The 18,246-nt window shown below is 47.5% G+C and overlaps 1 protein-coding gene across 1 annotated transcript in view; it reads right to left on the reverse strand.

Moving 5' to 3' along the window:
• PHC2 (polyhomeotic homolog 2 (Drosophila)) overlaps positions 1–18,246 on the reverse strand; it is a 100,935-nt gene that overhangs the window by 24,404 nt on the left and 58,285 nt on the right. Inside the window, exons 6-9 of the mRNA XM_012642333.1 lie at positions 18,111–18,197; positions 16,695–17,007; positions 4,831–5,243; positions 4,397–4,562 (exon numbers count right to left, since the gene is read on the reverse strand). Of these exons, the coding sequence (XP_012497787.1) occupies positions 4,397–4,562; positions 4,831–5,243; positions 16,695–17,007; positions 18,111–18,197 (979 nt within the window). The remainder of the gene's footprint in view (positions 1–4,396; positions 4,563–4,830; positions 5,244–16,694; positions 17,008–18,110; positions 18,198–18,246) is intronic.

Raw genomic sequence — 18,246 nt, forward strand, 5'->3', positions numbered from 1 at the left:
GCGCGCTTCCTTTGTGCGCCGCGCCCCGCCCCGCGGCCTCCGGAAGGCGCGTTAGGGACCCAGGTTTCGCTTTGGGCAGCCAAGCGGCGCGCCACGAGGACTGCTGCCCTAGCCCCCGCGAATGTCCCCCTTGGCGGGGTGGACTGTGACTCCGGCCCGGACAGGTCACTCCCTGTGGGGCCTTGGAGGCGATCGTAACAATAATAGCGACCACCAGTAATTGCTTAATGTGTGCCAAGGCCTGCGTGCCCACACTCTCTCCCTTATTGTCCACAATAACCCTGCCGTAGTCATTATCCTCCCCTCTGGGAACCGAGGAACAGAGACGTGAAGTAATGACCGGAGTGACCCAGTCACACCTCCATAAACAGCTTTGGGCTTACTGTGAAGATTAACTGAGGAAGTAGATACAAATCGGTTGCAGTTCCTGGCATACAGTTGGAGCCCAGTAAATGCTGGTTCTCTTCCCAAAACACTGGTTTAACCTGAGTCGTCCTAATGAAGCATATTCATTCAGTTAACATGCTAGGAGCTGTGGGAGTACAAAAGACGTCCAATGAGGCACAGTTCTCACTCCTGGGAGCTTTACGCACCAGAGAGCTGCTGGATGGACGACAAATTTCTCTCTCAATTGACGTCTCGCTATTCCCAACATTTCTCCATGTTCTTGCCTTCCCTAGCCTTCATATTCATTCTTTCTCTACTCTCTACTCTTCCCGCCTTTCTCCCCTTAGGCCTCAGCTCATTTTCTTTGTTCCCACGTTTTACATTTATTTTATATTCCCTGGATGTTTACTTCTCTTCCTTTCTCTTCCCCATTTCCTTTCTTTCCCTTTTACTATTTTTCAAATTTTCAAATCCTTTTTTATTAATATTCACAATCCCTTCCCCTCTCTGCCTTGGGCATTTCTTACCTTACATTTTGTTTTTTTTTGAGACAGAGTCTCACTCTCTTGCCTGGGCTAGAGTGCCGTGGCTTCAGCCTAGCTCACAGCAACCTCAAACTCCTGGGCTCAAGCGATCCTTCTGCCTCAGCCTCCCGAGTAGCTGGGACTACAGGCATGCGGCTAATTTTTTCTATATATTTTTTAGTTGTCCAATTAATTTCTTTGTATTTTTTTAGTAGAGACGGGGTCTTGCTCTTGCTCAGGCTGGTTTCGAACTCCTGAGCTCAAACAATCCGCCCGCCTCAGCCTCCCAGAGTGCTAGGATTACAGGCGTCAGCCACTGCGCCCGGCCTACATTTTGTTTTATAAACTAAGTTAACACAGGACTGAACGGGCAACTTCTCTCTATTCCCCAACCACGTCAACACTTTCCTACCTCCCTACCTAATTTCCACTAGCTCTTTCTGGAATGCTTGTCCCCCAACTTTGCCTGTCCAGGTCCTACCTACCCTTCAAGGTCGAGACCCAAGAGCAGCAGTTGGCAAACTCTTTCTGTAAAGGACCAAATAGTAGATATTTTAGACTTTGCAGGCCATATGGTTTGTTACAATTACTCAACTCTGCTATTGTAGTATGAAAGCAACCACAGCCAATATGTACATGAGTAGGTGTGGCTGTGTTCCAATAGAACTTTATCTATGGACACTAAAATTTGAATTTCACATAATTTTCATGTATCACAAAATAGTATTCTTTTGATTTTTAAAAAAAATTTTAAATGTAAAAGTCATTATTAGCTTATAGGCTGTACAAATACTGGCAATGTGATGGTTTTGGCCCTTGGGCTGTAGTTTGCCAACCCCTGCTCTAGAACAATGTCACTTCCTCCCTGAAATCTATCTTGATAATCTCTAGTTGGCAGTAACTTTTCCCGGTTTGTAACTTTTAAAGCATTTATCTAAAATCCTTCTGTAGCATTTATTGCATTTTAGTTTTTATTGTAATTTTTGTCCTGTGCCTTTTTCATCTTTTCCAGCAGAACTTAAGCTCCTTGAAGGTAGGGTACAGAGCAGACCTTACTTCTCTACGTATTACCTCCTATTCCACAGTGCTTTGCATGCAACAGGCATTCAAACATATATAGAATGGATACATATTTAAGTCTTGGGTAGTTGACAATTGTTTCCACTGTGCAAAGCTTACTTCTCTCATGAGATAGGACCTCAAGAGCAGGATGCTTGTTATGTGTATATCACCTTGATTACATTTCAGAAGGAGATTTTTAAGAGTTTTATGGAAGAGAAAGGTGAGCAGATGTCAGTTCATTTAGAGGTTGTTGGATAACAAATACTTGAACAAAAAATGTTGATTACCACCAACCTGGAAACATGGCATGAATCTTCAGTCGGGTCCTATACAATACTTCTATCAGCAAATTGGTAAAAGATGAAGAAAACATGCTGTTTAATTTACAAGTGGCAAAGTTAAGCAGAGGAGTTAGTATAATGAATAACATAAGTCAGATATAAAAGATTCCTGCCCCATCACTTATTCTTTCTGTGCCTCAGCTTTCTCATCTTTAAAATGCGGGCAATAAAAGTTCCTACATCAGAGGGTTATTGTCAGGATTAAATGAGGAAATATAACTATTACTATTTTTTTGCTAGGCTGGAACTATGGGCTAAATTCACAAGACAACATTTAATTATATTTTGGTTCAAGCTATAAATTGCACAAGTTTGAGACTAAGGAGACCTGGCATGATAGCAGTTCCATGTAAAAAGAAACCTCAGAAACAAAGCGAAACCCATCCTCTGGAATTCAAGTGATTCTCCGTGAACCAACTGCATCATTCCTATGGAGGCGGAGGAGTTAATGTAGGGCCTGAGGTGCACTGCCCTGATCAAGGAAGGTCAAGGAAGGTTACTACACTAGGAACCAGAATCATGGCGCTGCCCTTTCACAGCTATGTGACCTGGAGTCTCTTCCAGCTTTTGTTTCCTCCTCTGAATAATGGAGATAATAATACTTATCTCTCAGCATGGTCATGAATGAGTAAAGGACTTAGAATAGTACCTGGCAAATAGCAGGTGTTCAACAAATTTTAGTTCCTCTCTACCATGCCATACGGATCTAGGAAACGGTCCTGCCCCTTAAACAGGCTTATAAAGACTAGTAGCTTTTTATATTTGAAATTCATGTGCTTAATTTTGAGGATCACGCTTTAAAAAAATTAATGAAAAGGTAGAATGTGGCCAGACAAGCACGATCAGAATGGTGGGAATGGAGGTCTTAACATATCATAGATGTTAATAAAAAATGAAGAAAGTCTCAGATAATCTCTTTTTTTAATGGGAGAGAGAGGTAAGAGACATGGCAACTGTCTACAAACACCGTATGAGATGAGCTCTGTTACAATTCACAAGAAAGAATCATGACCAATGGTGGCAAGTTCCACGATAGCAGGTTTTGACTTAATTTAAAGAGCAGCTTTCTGAAAATTAGAGCAATTCTACAACAGAATGGGCTGCTTTTCAAAATAATGAACTCTTATCATTGCAACCGTGCAAATAGAGAATAGATGACCTCTTTCCCACCTTTTAATTTTTCTATTCTTTCTGCATATTCTTTGCTTTCCTTTTCCTTGATTCCATCCCCCATCCTTATAGAATAAATTATAACCTTTTTGCCCTACCTTGTCCCAAAGTATTTTTCTTCTCGTTTCTCCTTCTTCAATTTCCAAACTCTTTTTCTTTTGGTTCTCCCCGCCACCACTCCCAGCACACACTTAGCATAATGACTGGAACTGCCTTCCTGCATGGCTCAGAGCGTCACTGAGATCTGGGCCAAGATTGCTGTGCAAACTGGCAGAGAGGGAACGAGAGCGAATGCATCTCTGCAGAAGGTGGAGGTGCTGCTGGGACTCTCCCATCAGGGCGAAGGGCTCCAGCAGAGTCTCCTGAATCCCCGGCCATGGAGAAGTCCACGTGTAGCTAGCCCTCACAGACAGATGGGGATCGCAGAGCTGAGCATGCTTCCTGCAAAGCTGCTTTCTGTGAGCTGAGCTCATGCTGAATCTCCTTCAAGCTCCCCCTAGGCATTTCCCTTATTTCTGAAATATAGTAGCCATCTTGGTGTATTTCCAATTTCAAGAACTCCCTCTCTTGCTAAAGGAAGCAGAGAATTGCGACAACTGGACACCTGCCTCAACTCTCAACTGGGCACTTGTATATGCAGATACACCTGATACCAATGACAGGTAGGCTCGGAGTCTGGCTCTAGAACTTTTAACTCTCCTTTTCTTTCTCTACCCTTTTATATCTTCTGGGTCCCCTTTTTTTATCCCTGGTTCATCTTCTCACTTCCCTCCTCGGTTTCCGCCCACCCAGCTTCCTTCTTGGGCTTGCAATAGTTTACCTTCCCATTCTACATGCCCAAGTGAAGTATGCCAGGGGATGGCAAGGAAGATCGACTTCTCCCTTCCCCAAGTGCCCCGCTACGCTTCATACCATGAGCTGGGGACTGCTGGATGCTGGGGCTCTTGGGTACAGGCAGACCACTGGGCATGGCAGTGACAATGGCTTGCTGATGTGGTGATGGGCCAGACCGAGTCTCAGGCACACTCTTCTCCCCAGATGCCACTTCCTTCCAGTCATCAGGGGTGCACTGCTGGGGCTGTTAAGGGACAGGACAGAGAGATGGTCTTCTTATAAACTGCTTCTACATTTTTGGATGCTTTCCCTGTTTCCGTGGAGCTTGGGCAGCAGGAAAGGACTTTAAGATTCAGTCACCCCCAAATTAGGGAGAGCCCTCTCCTTTCTTGGAATACCCAGTGATGACTTCAACACTCACCCTACCCAGAAATTTCTCAATGGGGTCTGTGGGATTGCCTGAGCTGTGGCCTCCCCATTTGCTCCCTGGACCTTGGGATCAGCTTACTCACCACCGGCGAAGCAGGCTGCAGCTGTAAGATGACGGCTGAAGTGTGCTGGAACCTGCGTGGAGGGGTGTGGGACACGCCCTCGGGATGTCCATTCTGAGGCCCAGCATCTGGTGTGGGAGGGTGACCCTGCTGACTGCCGCCAGTCTTGTGCAGATTGGCAGTGGGGCACTGGAGTGGCAGGGTAGGCGTAATTGGGCCTAGTGGCATGACATGGGCTTCTGAGCTGGGCTGGAGGGCCACGCTGGGAGGGACAGAGGCGAGCTGGGGTTGGGACTGGGCTTGGAGAACAGGCCGTGACTGCTGCTGCTGCTGCTGTGGTTGTGGTTGTTGCTGTTGCTGGATCACAAATTGGGGCTGCAGGGGCTTTGACGATGGCTGTGGGAGGAGCTGGTGTGGCTGCAGCTGAGCATAAGCTGAAGGGGGAAAGGCCAGGTTAGATAGCATGGCTTGACCTCATCTTCTGCTGTCCCCCAACTGTGCCCCTCCCACACCAAATAAAAACGGCTCCCAAACTCAATATCTCTTGCTTTCATTCCTTTCATCTTTCACCTAGAGCCTGGCTTGCTCACTGCCATGGCCCAGCTCTCTCTTCTTGCTTTCCTCCTATGCTAACACTCTGGGCTCTTTGGACTGTCCCTCAAAGCTCCGTTCAAGACTCGTCTCCTCTGTGAAGGCTTCTTTGGCAGTTGCAGCTGCTCAGGGCAGCACTGGATTCTAAGTGTGCCACGTTCTCTATCTCTGCCATGCCCTTCACTCGCTGTTTTCCGTGCCTGCAATATCTGCCAGCTCTCCACTGCCCAACCTGGCTCTGTGTGGCTGGTCCTTATCCATGGTCTGGCTATGCTAGGCCTTCCTCAGGAAGAGCTAGTAGACACACCAGTCCTCAGACCCTGGCATCAGGCAGACCAGGGCTGGACTGCCCGTTCCTTTTCTTATATCCTGCAGGACCTGGGACTAGTTACTCTCTGCGCCTCAGATTCCTAATCAAAAAATGGGAAATAATTATAGTTTCTGCCCAGAAAGTTGTTGTAAGGATGAAATAAGAAAAAAACTGTGAGAATAAAATGAGAGAAAATGCCTAGAGTTTTAAGAGGCTGAGGCAGGAGAATGGCTTGAGGCCAGGAGCTCGAGACCAGCCTGGGCAACATAGTGAGACCTCATCTCTACAAAAAAATTTAAAATTAGCCATGTGTCGTGGCATGCGCCTGTAGTCCCAGCTACTTGGGAAGCCGAGGTGGGAGGATGGCCTTGAGCCCAGGAGTTTAAGGCTGCAGTGAGCTATGATTGTACCGCTGCACTCCAGCCTGAGTGACAAAGTAAAATCCTGTCTCTAAAAAACTAAAAACTAAAATAAGAGAAAAAAAAAATGCCATGATGTGCATGGCACAGTGCCTGGCATACAGTCATGCTCAATCCTTTCTAGTTACAATTATAAATATTATTTCAGTCTTGGTTTAGGTTTCAAGTATCCGGGGTTTACCTCTGTCGTAATAATGCTTATCAAGATGGGTTATAATTGTTTCTTATCAGTCTTCCCTTCCAGAACATGAACCCCCTGTGGTCAGAAACTATCATGTATCTCTTTATCCAGAACCTATGTGCCTTACAGTAGACAGCCTCTAGTCCTGATCTAGAATTTATTTGTCATTTGTTGCTAGATTTTTCTTTAAAATAGAATTTCTTTAAAATAGAATTTTAAACAGGGTTACTCTTTGAGGTGAGGAGTCTTGTATTTTTTAGTAATCCCTTCAGCATCTAGCTTGTGCCTTGTATATGATAAGGACTCAGGAAATTCGGCTCAGAGATTGTCTTCACGCAGATCACTCTCTGTCTAGTGGCATCAGAGCTAGTTTAGGATGGGAGCGGCTTATGAATCTGTCCTGCCTAAAAACTGCCCTCCACAGAGACTTCCTCGGCCAAAGAGCCAGCAGAAAGAGGCTGTGCCACGCACAGAGGGCCCCGGCTGGAAGCTCACAAATGGTTTTTATGACCAAAGGCTCACAAACAATAAAGATAAAGGCAAATCCTGGGTTCTGAGCTAACATTTTTAAAGGACCCTATGATGCTATAGGTGCAAAGTAAGCAGATTTCAAATTGAGCTAGGCGAGGTACCTTCTTTGTTGAATTTTGTCTATGTACATACGAGTTTCTAACTATCTCATCACAGCTCAACATGGAATTCCAAGCAGAATTCTAACAGGAGTGGGAAGGAAAGGACAGAAACAAGAGGTGTTACAAAGGAAAAACAAATGGCCCTTGGTGATCGCTGCGGTAGTCAGAGAGAGGGAATGCGGATGGCCTGCAGGTCTCAGTTTGGGTGACACCGGGTGATGGGATGGGGAAACCTGGACACCAGTATGGTGTTGAGGGAAGGGTGCTGGGGTTGAGGAGGTGGTGGAATCGCTGTGGAAATCGCCAGCAGGCATTTGGTGATTATAAATTGTCCCTGACCCCAATCTAACCCTTGTCTCCTAATCCCACAGCAAATAGCTCCGAGTTTAACCACCAGGCAGAGATTGTTAATCAGGCAAACTTTACAATCAGGCATTCTTGAGAAAACTGCTGATAAGGCACTAGAGAGACACTGCAGATGCCATGTGGTGCCTTGTTAGGCTCCAGTAGCCAAAGTGGTTTGCAGATGATGGGTATTGTCACTGAAAACGCAACCAAACCTTTTTCTCCCTTTAATACAAAATCATGGGTTCCTGCACCTGGAACAGAGTCATTCTAGAAGCTGCCCATTTGAGGTGGGAGCTGGAGCTGGTCCAGGTCAGGGACACTAAGAAGATCGGTGGCATGTCCCAGCACTCGCTGGCTATGCGGCCTGAGACAAGGTGCTCTTCCTTCTCAGGGCTTCAGAGTTTTATCTGTGAAACAAGAGAGTTGTGCTAGGTGATCACACAAGTTTCTTCCAGCTCTACAATTTGATGGGGTGGCTGTAGTAAGAAAATAGTTTAAAGTTCAAGATTTGTAAGGTAGAAAAAAGAAGGTGAGAGAGGAAAAAGGTTCTAAAACTATACAGCATAAAGAGTATAGTTAGGGACAATACACGCTTGTTTGGCCCGAAGTTGGGCAAGGGAACTGCTGGCTTGGGCCTCTATTCCTGCACTTTCCCTCCTAGCCCAGCCTCTCCCACACCCTGCGCTGCTCATGGAAAATGGAAGGCAATCATTTTAGGACGAATGAGGCTAGTGTGCACCATGGCTGGAAATAAAGCTCATAAGGCTTAAATAAGTTCATAGATCAAAGACCCCAAGGTATTGGGGGGAGTGTAAATCCTTAACCTTTTGAGGTTAATAAAAAGCAAAGACCATAATTTAACTCCAGCATTATCCCAGGTCAAAAATCCTTTTGTGGCCGGGCGCGGTGGCTCACGCCTGTAATCCTAGCACTCTGGGAGGCCGAGGCGGGCGGATCGTTTGAGCTCAGGAGTTTGAAACCAGCCTGAGCAAGAGCGAGACCCCGTCTCTACTAAAAATACAAAGAAATTAATTGGACAGCTAAAAATATATGTAGAAAAAATTAGCCGGGCATGGTGGTGCGTGCCTGTGGTCCCAGCTACTCAGGAGGCTGAGGCAGGAGGATTGCTTGAGCCCAGGAGTTCGAGGTTGCTGTGAGCTAGGCTGACGCCACGGGACTCGCCCCAGGCAAGAGAGTGAGACTCTGTCTCAAAAAAAAGGAAAAAAAATCCTTTTGTATAGAGTATTGCAATGACTTTCTAACTGGTGTTCCTGATTCCAGCTTTTTCTTGCTATAATTCATCTTGTAGATAGAATGCAAATGAATCTTCCTAGTGCACAGATCTTACCTCTGACTAAAAACAACCACGGACTCTCTTTTGTCTACAGTTTTCTGAAGTCCCTGGCATTCAATATTTCCTTATAACATAAACTAAACTTTTAATTTTTATTATTTATTTGACCCAAGCAATCTTTGCAGTTCACTGTCCCCTGTACAGAGCTTATGCCTTTTCTCATACTCTCTAGAGTGCCGCACATCAAATCCTAGTCGTCATTCCCCGACCCTTACAGCTGACGGGACTCCTCCCTTTGTCTGAGCAGCCACTGAGGGTTTTCTGCTTTGCACTGCCCTCGGAGAGGCAGGCGCCAGCAGTCGGATGTGGGCTCTTGAGTCAAAATGCTTGGATTTGAATCCTCTGCTGCTTACCAGCTGTGTGACACTGGGTGAGTTACTTGACCTCTCTGTGTCATCATCTTTAAAATGGGGATAAAGATGATACTTATCTCACAGTTATTTCAGTAAATGACATATCGTTTAGCAGGCAGAATTTATGTGATTCATTGGTTTCCTCCAAAATACCTTGGACTTAGTAGATGCTCAATCAATATTGCTGGATGAATGAATGAATGACAACATGGTGGGACTCCATTTGCGGGACTTACTTGTCCCACAGAACTTGTTCTCAAGGCTTCAGGTGTGCAGGAGATAGCTCACTGTCCTAGAAATGCTGGGACTCTTGCTCCACAGTCTCTGGGAACCGCAAGTGTGCCAGCCCAGGCTGCAGGCCTGCTCGTGCTCTCGTTTTCCTAGGAGTCCACTGAAACTGAGTAGAGTGGAGCTACCCGACTACAGGCAGGGGGAGGAGGCCTGTGGGAGAGGAATGGCATATCTTTTTACTAACCATTAGTATCTGAGATGTAGAAAGTCAAGTGAGAATATAGTAAATACTTTCAACCATTCATACACTCAGCAAACATTTATTAAGCACCACTACAGACCAAGCACTACACTTGGTACTGGCAAGAACATGGTCCCTAGAATAGAGTACAGTCTAGCAAAAGAGACAGACAGTAGATAGCCTCAGCATAGTTTGGTAAATGTTATGATATGATATGAAGAACACAGAAAAGGGCATTTACCTTTAAAAGGAAAGCAGAGGAGGTTTCCCAGAGGAAGTAAGTGTCTAACGTGATTCAGAGTTGGGAAGATAACAAAAGGAACAGCACATGGGAGGGCTCAGAGGCATAAAATACTGTGGTGCATTCAGGGATCCACAGGCACGCTGTACAGTTGAAGCCCAGGGCATCCAAGGGAGAGAAGTCAAGAGATGAGGCAGTTTTCGACTGGGTCTAAATTATGCTATTGGGAGGTTGAGGATGAGAGGATCCCCTGAGCCCAGGAATTCAATGCCAGCCTGGGCAACATAGCAAGACCCACCTCTTAAAAATAAATTATGCTAGCACCTTCAAGAGGCTGCTCGTTTCCAAAGATGTCTTGTGTGATCAGACTTCAGGAAGTAACTTAGACTGAGGTTGACTCAAGGTCAGAGCTTCACATACACATAAATAGACAAGGAAGCTCTCTTTAGAAAAACCTAAAGCAATAACCACATGAATTTTCCGTGATGCATTCCCTCCAGGCTTAGGGTCAGGAGGAGTTTGAGGGGCTATAGAGCTAAGGGAAGTTTCCCTGTAAGAGGAAACTAGGTTACAAAAACAGGGTTACCAACGGCAGGGGCAGTCTATGGTGGTATATATATGCCTTAAAGTCTTCAGGCCTGCTCTGCAGCCCTCTTGCAAAACTCCCAAATACCCACTGTTTGCAGGATTCTTAGCTAAGCAGCTTGGAGCATTAAAAAAGAAACTGGTATCTGCATCTCTGTCCCTATTCTGCCCTTGGCAGAGGACAGCAGTTCAGCATAAGTGGTTAAAGCCAGGAGTTTTAGAGTCAGACAGATCTGGGATTGAATCTTGGCTCTGCCACCACCTATAAGCTGTGCAACCTTATACAAATTGCTTAACCTCTCCGGATCTTGACTTCCTGTTCTGTAAATGGTGACACATACCACATAGGGTAGCTGTTAGTATCAAATGGAGTATTTGTCTAAACCACAAAGAGGTTCACTGCCTTTGCTCACTGCCTGGCACTTAGTAGATGCTCAGTAAATGGTTGCTATTCTTAGAATACAATTTGTTATTTGTACATTGCTTTGAACTAATCAAAGAATTTTAATAATTTGAATCTCATTTATTTCTAACTATAAGCCTATGAGGCAACCGAGAAATGTTTTGATTTTATAAGCAAGAACTGAGAGTAGTTTCCAGTGACTTCTACAATGCCATAGGTTAAGGAAAAATTGACTTCATTTGACAGGTGAGGCGTGGTGCTTTGTATGTATCAAATGCTCAAAGATGCAGATGGCTGAGTGAGTAACACAAGTCAGAAAGCACAAACTACTACAGTAAGCCTAGGAGTATGTGTTGCAGGCTGTTGAGAGCTTTGGAGGTCATCTTGGAGGAATGGACAACAAAAAGGAATTGTTATGCCAGAAGGCGGGGAGGTAAGAGCTATATGATGGGCCAAGTAAGTCACAGTGGGTAGGAGTGGGGGAAAAGAAACAAGAGTATATTTGCTTGGCTGTAACAGAGGGTCTGCAGGAGGAAGGCCTGAGGAATCACAGTGGTGCAGTGGGCAATGTGGGGAGGGTTTTGAAGGTCCCACAGGAGTCAGGAGTCAGTCTACCAGAAGTGATGACCATGCTATTTAGTGAGCCCTTACTACAGACGAGGCATTAATTCCAACAATCAAGTAGGGAATAAAGACACAGTGAAGCTTTTTAAACAAGAAAGAACTAACGCAGTCTCCGAGGAAGGTAATTCTAGCAGCGTGACTAGGATGCCCTGGAGATCAGTTAAGCCTCCTACAGTCAGCAGGCCTGAGCGAAGCAGGAAGTCAGTGCAAAGGAAGTATCATCAGAACCTGGCGATCAGCTGGTGATAAGCTGGGTGGTGACGAAGGGTGGGAATGGGAGGGAGAGGGAACAGACATCTGTCCTGAGCTTACTCTGTGCTGGTCCTTTCGCAGGCCATCTCACCCAACCACACAGCCTGTGGGAAATACAATCACCTCTGTTTTATAGATGAGGAAATTGAGGTTTATAGAGATTAAACAGCTTGATTATGGTCATTAAACTAATAAGTGACGAAACTGGGGTTTGAAATCAGGTTAACTCTGATGCTTTTCCCATTCTAACCCTCTGCCTTCCTGGCGAAGGAAAGTGATCTCAAAATAACTCTGTGAGCCTGGGGTGCAGGAAGACCCCATGTGGACAGTGGCCCGGAAACTGGGAAAGGGGACCTTTCCATAGAGAAAGACTTCAGGGTTTTTGTTTTGTTTATGAATTTTCCAAATTAAAAAAAAAAAACACTTTCCTGCAGGTAGGGTGATATCCAAGTAGGAATATCCTATAGACAGCTGGAAATCTATGGGGAGAGGGGACGAGGACAGGGATGGACGCGTATTGAGAGGTCATTGGCAGACAGGTGATGGGTGTCTGAAAGGTACGAACAGACAAGCTCCTCTAGGAGTGAAACACAAAGGGGCACAGAGCTGAGTGTCTTGGAAGACCTACAGCTAATGGCATTGGGGCAAGGTAAGGAGGAACAGGTCCCACCCACACGCACAGATGGCCACATGCGCACATGGCCGCTCTGGGCTTAGGTGCTTCCCAGTGCCAGCGGAGATAATCCTCCTTCTGGTTCATTTTTGAAACGTACTCATTTTTCAAAGCACAACTCAAATTTCCATACCCCTTACTAGAATTTAAATTCTCATTCCTCTCTATAGCCCCCTCACCAAGTGCTCAGCACAATGTATGGCACATAATAGGTGCTAAATGAGTATTGTTGTGCTGACCTGAACAATCAAAGAGACAGAGAAAAACTATTTGGGGATGACAGTCAATAACTCTGAGCTGTATCTTTTTCATTTGTGAAATGGAATAATCAGTTAGGATTAAATGAGATATGTAGGTAAAGCACTTGGTACAGTTCCTGGAACCTGGTTGTTCATTAATTGGTAATTATTATTATTAGCTGGCAGCACCCAGGGAAACAGTGTAATAGAAGCCTAGGGTGATGGATTTCAAGAAAGAAGAAATGCTTGACAATTCCAAGTCCCTTGTGTATCGCAGTTGGCTTTCTCGCGTGCTCTCTCTCTCTCTCACATGCACGCGCCACGCACATGCAGTGAAGGATGTTAAGCAAAATATAAAACTCCTCCACTGATCACCTATATCCTATGGATTTTTTTTCACCCTGAATTTAGTAATCTAATTTGGTCCTACAGGGGATGGTTGAAATGACCTTGGCTAGTTCCATGATTTTAATATGAAAACTATTGGGAATTTTTATTTCCAGCTAGATTACAGGACCACCTGTATGCTTTGGTTTTTATTGGATCCTCTAAGTAAAAGTGTGTTTACCCCACAGTTGGGTGGCTGTTTGGGAGGGAAATATGGTACCCAAGAATCCCAGAATCGGCAGCATCCAATTGTCCAGCCAGTGGACGGAAATCACTGCTCCCTGACACAAAACACCCTCTGTGTTAAAACAAAGCAGCTGTGTGGCAGGCCTTCCCAACAGAGAATTCTCTCCCCTCCGCTGAGACCTGATTCGGGTGGAGGCCACAGAACAAAGACCTGGCATCTGGACGCCCAACTGGGTGAAAAGGGCCCAGGATTTCAATGACCCGACATTTCCCTTTCATCACAGCATCGCCCTCCCGGACGGCAGCTTTCTCCTCACCTTTGGGCCTGAGTGTGCACCCAAAGCCTAGAGTTTATCCACTAGAATGAGGGCTCCAAGAACAAGCCTCCTTTTGCAGCTGTGGCCCAGCTCCCTTAGGACTCAGCTTCCCTGGAGGCCAGGCCCTTGGGACCCTTGCTGCCTGCCCTCTTCTGCCCTCCGTTGTTCAGTCCTCATGTCACTGAGAAGGGCAAAGCCAGACCTTTTGCCTTCCCCTCCAAAGCCCAACCTCTTAGGTTCCACTCTCCACCCCTTACTCCCCTCCCCCACCTGCCCCCCCCACCCCTTTTCTGGGCATAAGGGACCTTTTCTATTTGCAGAGCCTAAAGAAGCTGGTTGCCAAGGTGACAGGAGCCAGGAGCAGCAGGGAGCTTGCCATGGGGGAGGGGCTTTGCCCCCAAACAGCTGTCAGTGGGAGCGGTCCCAGCTGGGACTGGAGGGTTTGCCTGCTCTGGGGGGCAACAGCCCCCAGAAGAACACATTCCTCTCTGCTATACTGCCCCCACCCCCAACAAGTCTCCACTGGTTACTTTCCCTGGGGGCATTCAGCCAGCCAGCTCAAAAAATGCTCCAATAACAAAAAATGCGCTCTCTCTCTCTCTCTCTCTCTCTCTCTCTCTCTCTCATACACACAAACACACACACACACACACACACACAAGCATGCTCTTCTCTCCCGCTACCCCCATCCCTCTGTTCATTCGCAGTGGGTTGGCTGGGCAGGAGGCCAGAAGTCACCTCTGCCTGGGGAACTGTGGAGCCCAAGACAGGTGCTGCTCCCGGCTGCTCCCCATCAGGTCATAAGAATTATTTCGTCTTTTTTGTTCCAGAGCCCCTGAGAGGATCTGCTGCTCCTAAACCTGCCCCAGCCGCCTACTATGTGGGAGGTGGGAGTGGGGGGGTGGAACCACAGGGTTTACCGGAGGAAGGGGTGGGAGAGAAAGGAAGAATAGGACTGGATGGTGGGAGGCAGGAACAATGCAAGGCCTACTGATTTGTGTCTCTGGGGAGAGGGTCTTTGTGGGACTGCAGCTCACAGCTGCTCCATAGAAAGTTCTGTGGAGCCGCTGGGCTCTGTACTACTGCATTGCAGCCACGGACTGTGAGTCTCAGACCTCACTCATTGGCATTTACGTTTACAAGGGGTCCCCACCAGACTCTGCAAACAAAGTCTTACAACCCCCAGATTCTTTGGGCTTTGGGGTTAGGAACAAGAAAGGCTCAGGAGCCCCAAATTCCTGTAAGAACTGAGCAGGGCGATCTGGCTGGATGATTAAGAACACAGGGTTTGACTAAGACAGATATGGGGCTGGACCCCATTGCTGCCACTTACTACTTAGGTGACCTTGAGTGATGTATGTAGTAAGGTCATGGCGAGCCCTCTGGGCTTCAGTTTTCTCGTCTGTGAAATGGATAAAAATACCCACCTTACAGGGTTCTTTCCAGGGTTTAGAGAAGTGGTATGCATAAAACATTATCCAGCACACAACGGATGTTCCGTAAGTGCTGGTCCCCTTTCTATCCAGTTTTCTTGAGACCTCAGAGTTACCTAATAGCCTTAGGAGGAGCCCCACAACTGGTCTTTCTTTTGAACAGTTCTTAGAATTTAGAGGGCTGGATTAGATTTAGAGAGAGGTTACATTTTGGCCTGAGCAGGAATAGGGTTCTCAGGAAGTCCTGAGGCCCTGATGTAGCTTTAGGGTGTGTAGGTTGAATGAGAACCTCGGAGAAATGCTAATTTGGGGTCCTAGCTCTAGTCCAAACTGCTACCGACACACTGGAAGATCCCCTAGTCTTTACCCGTCTTAGCCTCATTTTTCTTTTTCCATAAAAGGAAGAGGCTGGGCCAGTCTCTGGAGAAAGCAATGCCAGACAGTGAGAAACATCTGGAAGCACTGGGCAGTGAGGCCTCTGCAGGGAGACGCCTTCCTCAGCTCAGCAGTGACCACTGGAATGCAGCGGCTGACCCAGTCCCCCTGGGGGATTTCTAGAGCCTCGGGAAGGTTAATAAAGGACTTTAATTTGGTTTCTTCCAGCTCAGATGCCCTGCTTGTGCTTGCCCTTGTCTGGAATGCCTTTCTCTCCCTTGTCTGTTGGGTGGTTTCCTCTGCGGGACAGCATTTCTGACCCTTCCTGCCTGGCAGTGAGTCGACCATCTGTGCCCACAACGTACCTGATACTTAGTCCTATCATGGAATTTATGAAATCGAATGGACTTGCATATATATCTGGCTCCCTTCTTTTGACTCCACACTCCCTTAGGTAAAAAATTCATATTTTGGCCAAGATATATTTTTGAGATATACTTTCTCAAGGAAAAACTGCAGGTTGGATTGGATGTAAACTGGTCTGGATGAGGACAGAGGGTTAGTGGTTGTCTCGGGATGTGATCAGGGTGATTCTCCCTTTAATACAAAGCCATGTGGTCCACTACTATATTTATTTCTGTGCTATAACAGCTTGGTCTTGTTCTCTAGACTGATAGGTCTGGCTTCTAGGGCTCTTGGCAGATTTTCCCATTAAAGATTGCCCATAATCGGCAGCACTGGGGGAGTTTTAGCAGGCAGGGAAAGGAATGTAGCCAGGGAATACTGATTCATCCCCTTCACAGAACCTGCCTCACAAGGAATCTGTTAGATTTTTTTTTATCTGTTAGATTCATTTCCAAGTGTCACCCTCCATGGCAAGCCTTTCTTGGCTCCTTTCCTTGAGGCTAGATAGCTCCTCCGCACTCCTGCGGTGGCCAGAGCTCAGATATACACAGCACTATCACCATCTATTGCCCTGTACTTGTCTGTCTCCTCGCCTAGAGCGTGCTCTCTTTGGAGGGCAGGGCCCAAGTCTCATTTGTCTCTGCACACTCAGAATTGGCAACACGACTGGCAAACATTAATCAGCAAATGTCTGCTGGATGATGAGAAAATTAACTTCTCACTTCCCCGTCTCCCTGTGTGGCTCTTACACGTTTCTGGCTAGCCCCTGTCCTTTTTGCTGAGTCTTAGAGAATTTCAGAATAGTCCTCTGCCAACCTCCCACTCGCTCGAGGTTACGAGCTATGCTTGTGTATGCCAAGATTCCTCCTGGTGCCCACTGTGAAGAAGGACTTGTTTATTCCAACTGACGGCTTCCTTCCTTAAAGTTAGACTAGAAGTACGAAACAGGGTCAGGAGCTGATGACTACCTCAAGATACAGAGAGGAGAGAGACATATGGCTGGTATCTTAGCAAGTCCATGGGAAAAGGGAAAGCCTGAAGGTTTCCTCGTGCCCCATAGTCTTGGGTTTTCTGGGCTAGGATTCCTTCTTCCTGGAGCCCTTACCTGGCGCAATGAGGGGGTGGGTAGCCACAGCAGGAACCGTCCGGCTGAGCCCAGCCCGGCCCTCCATGCTCCCTGGCACACTGCTGTTGCCATCTCCTTTCTTGAGTGGCTCCATCACACTGTCAGTTATGCCAGGCTTGCCACCTGCGGGGGAACCCTGAGCAGTGTTTCTGCCCTGTGATGGGGTAGGCAGAGGCTGGCTACCGCCAGGCGTGGGTTTCAGGGCCAAGCTGGGCAGGACAGGCTGAGTGGGGGGAGGGCCCGAGGCTGCTGCAGCTGGTGTCTGCTGTGTTCGGAGGGTCAAGTTCTGTACCTGGAAAAGAGGGGTCTATGGGAGTCCAGAGAATGCGGGTAGGAACAATGCCAACACACAATCAAGAGAGGACAGAGTTAGGGATGGACCCAGGAATGGCTGAACAGGATAGTGGATTGTAAAATCAGAGAGAAAGGGAGAGAGAATGAGTTAGGGGCTGAAAGAGGAACCAGGAGCAGGTGCAGTTTCTAAAGAGGGCAGCAAAGTTTCCTAGTGGCTTGATCCATCAGCAGAAGAAACTGACTTCTGAGAAGGGACTGCAGGGGCAGGGAGGCCAGGCCCTCTCCCTCCTGGGACCCTCCCTCCTTCCCCAAACTCTCAGGATTGGATACATAACACTCAGAAATAATTCCCAGACAGCTTGAGCATGGGGCTTCCTGCGGTGGGAAAGGCCAGGGCAAAAGTGAAAGTTAATTGACCAGCAGGGCCACCAGGCAAAGGATTATCCTGTCCTCAGAATAAGGTTAACAGCAGGCCTTTCTGAGACAGCCAGTGTCTTATTCACCCTGGTCCCTGGTGCCCTCTGCTGGACACATGGAGGCTGTGCTACCAAGCCCTCTCTGCTCCGGGTCTCCATTCTGTAGCTGGGGATGGGGAGATGGGAGTGGGTGCTCCTTTCCCTGCTACCCACAGAATCTTCAGAGCCACTAGCATCTGCCTGCTCCCACCCAGGACACATCTTTGCTCCTTCTTCCACGCAGTTTTTCCCGATTCCTAGCAGCGCTAGCATGTGTGACCAGAGCTAGATTTCCATTTATGAAGCAGCAACAACACAGTAAGTTATACTGGGGATGGTGTAAGTAAGGTGCAGGAGGTGGCACTGACCACCCATCACTGGCAATCATGCTAGCCCCGGCACGCTGCTCTCTGGCTCCTAACCTGTGTCTGAGGGAACAAAACAGGGTGAAGAGGAGCTGAATCCCGCTGGACGGACGGAAGAGCAAGCCTGGGAGCGCTGGCATGTCCTGTCTCCCACCTGCTCCCTAGACGGCCCCAGCCTCTCCAGAGATTCAAAGCTCCTCCAGGGTTGCGCCGTCCCCAGTATCAGTACCCGCTGTAGTGGTGCCCACCCCCCTGCCCTCCCACGAGCATGGAATCCTCACCTGGGCGGGGGTGGGGGGCCGGGCGGGGGAGCCAGTGCCGAGCTCAGGCTGCACAGTAGCGACGGTGGCCGTGGGCGTGAAGATGAGCTGAGGGGACAAAGGAACAGTGCCGCCTAGGCTCCTAGCTACCTGCACC

Source organism: Propithecus coquereli, unplaced genomic scaffold (assembly GCF_000956105.1).
Source record: "Propithecus coquereli isolate 6110/MARCELLA unplaced genomic scaffold, Pcoq_1.0 Scaffold178, whole genome shotgun sequence".
NCBI lineage: Eukaryota > Metazoa > Chordata > Mammalia > Primates > Indriidae > Propithecus > Propithecus coquereli.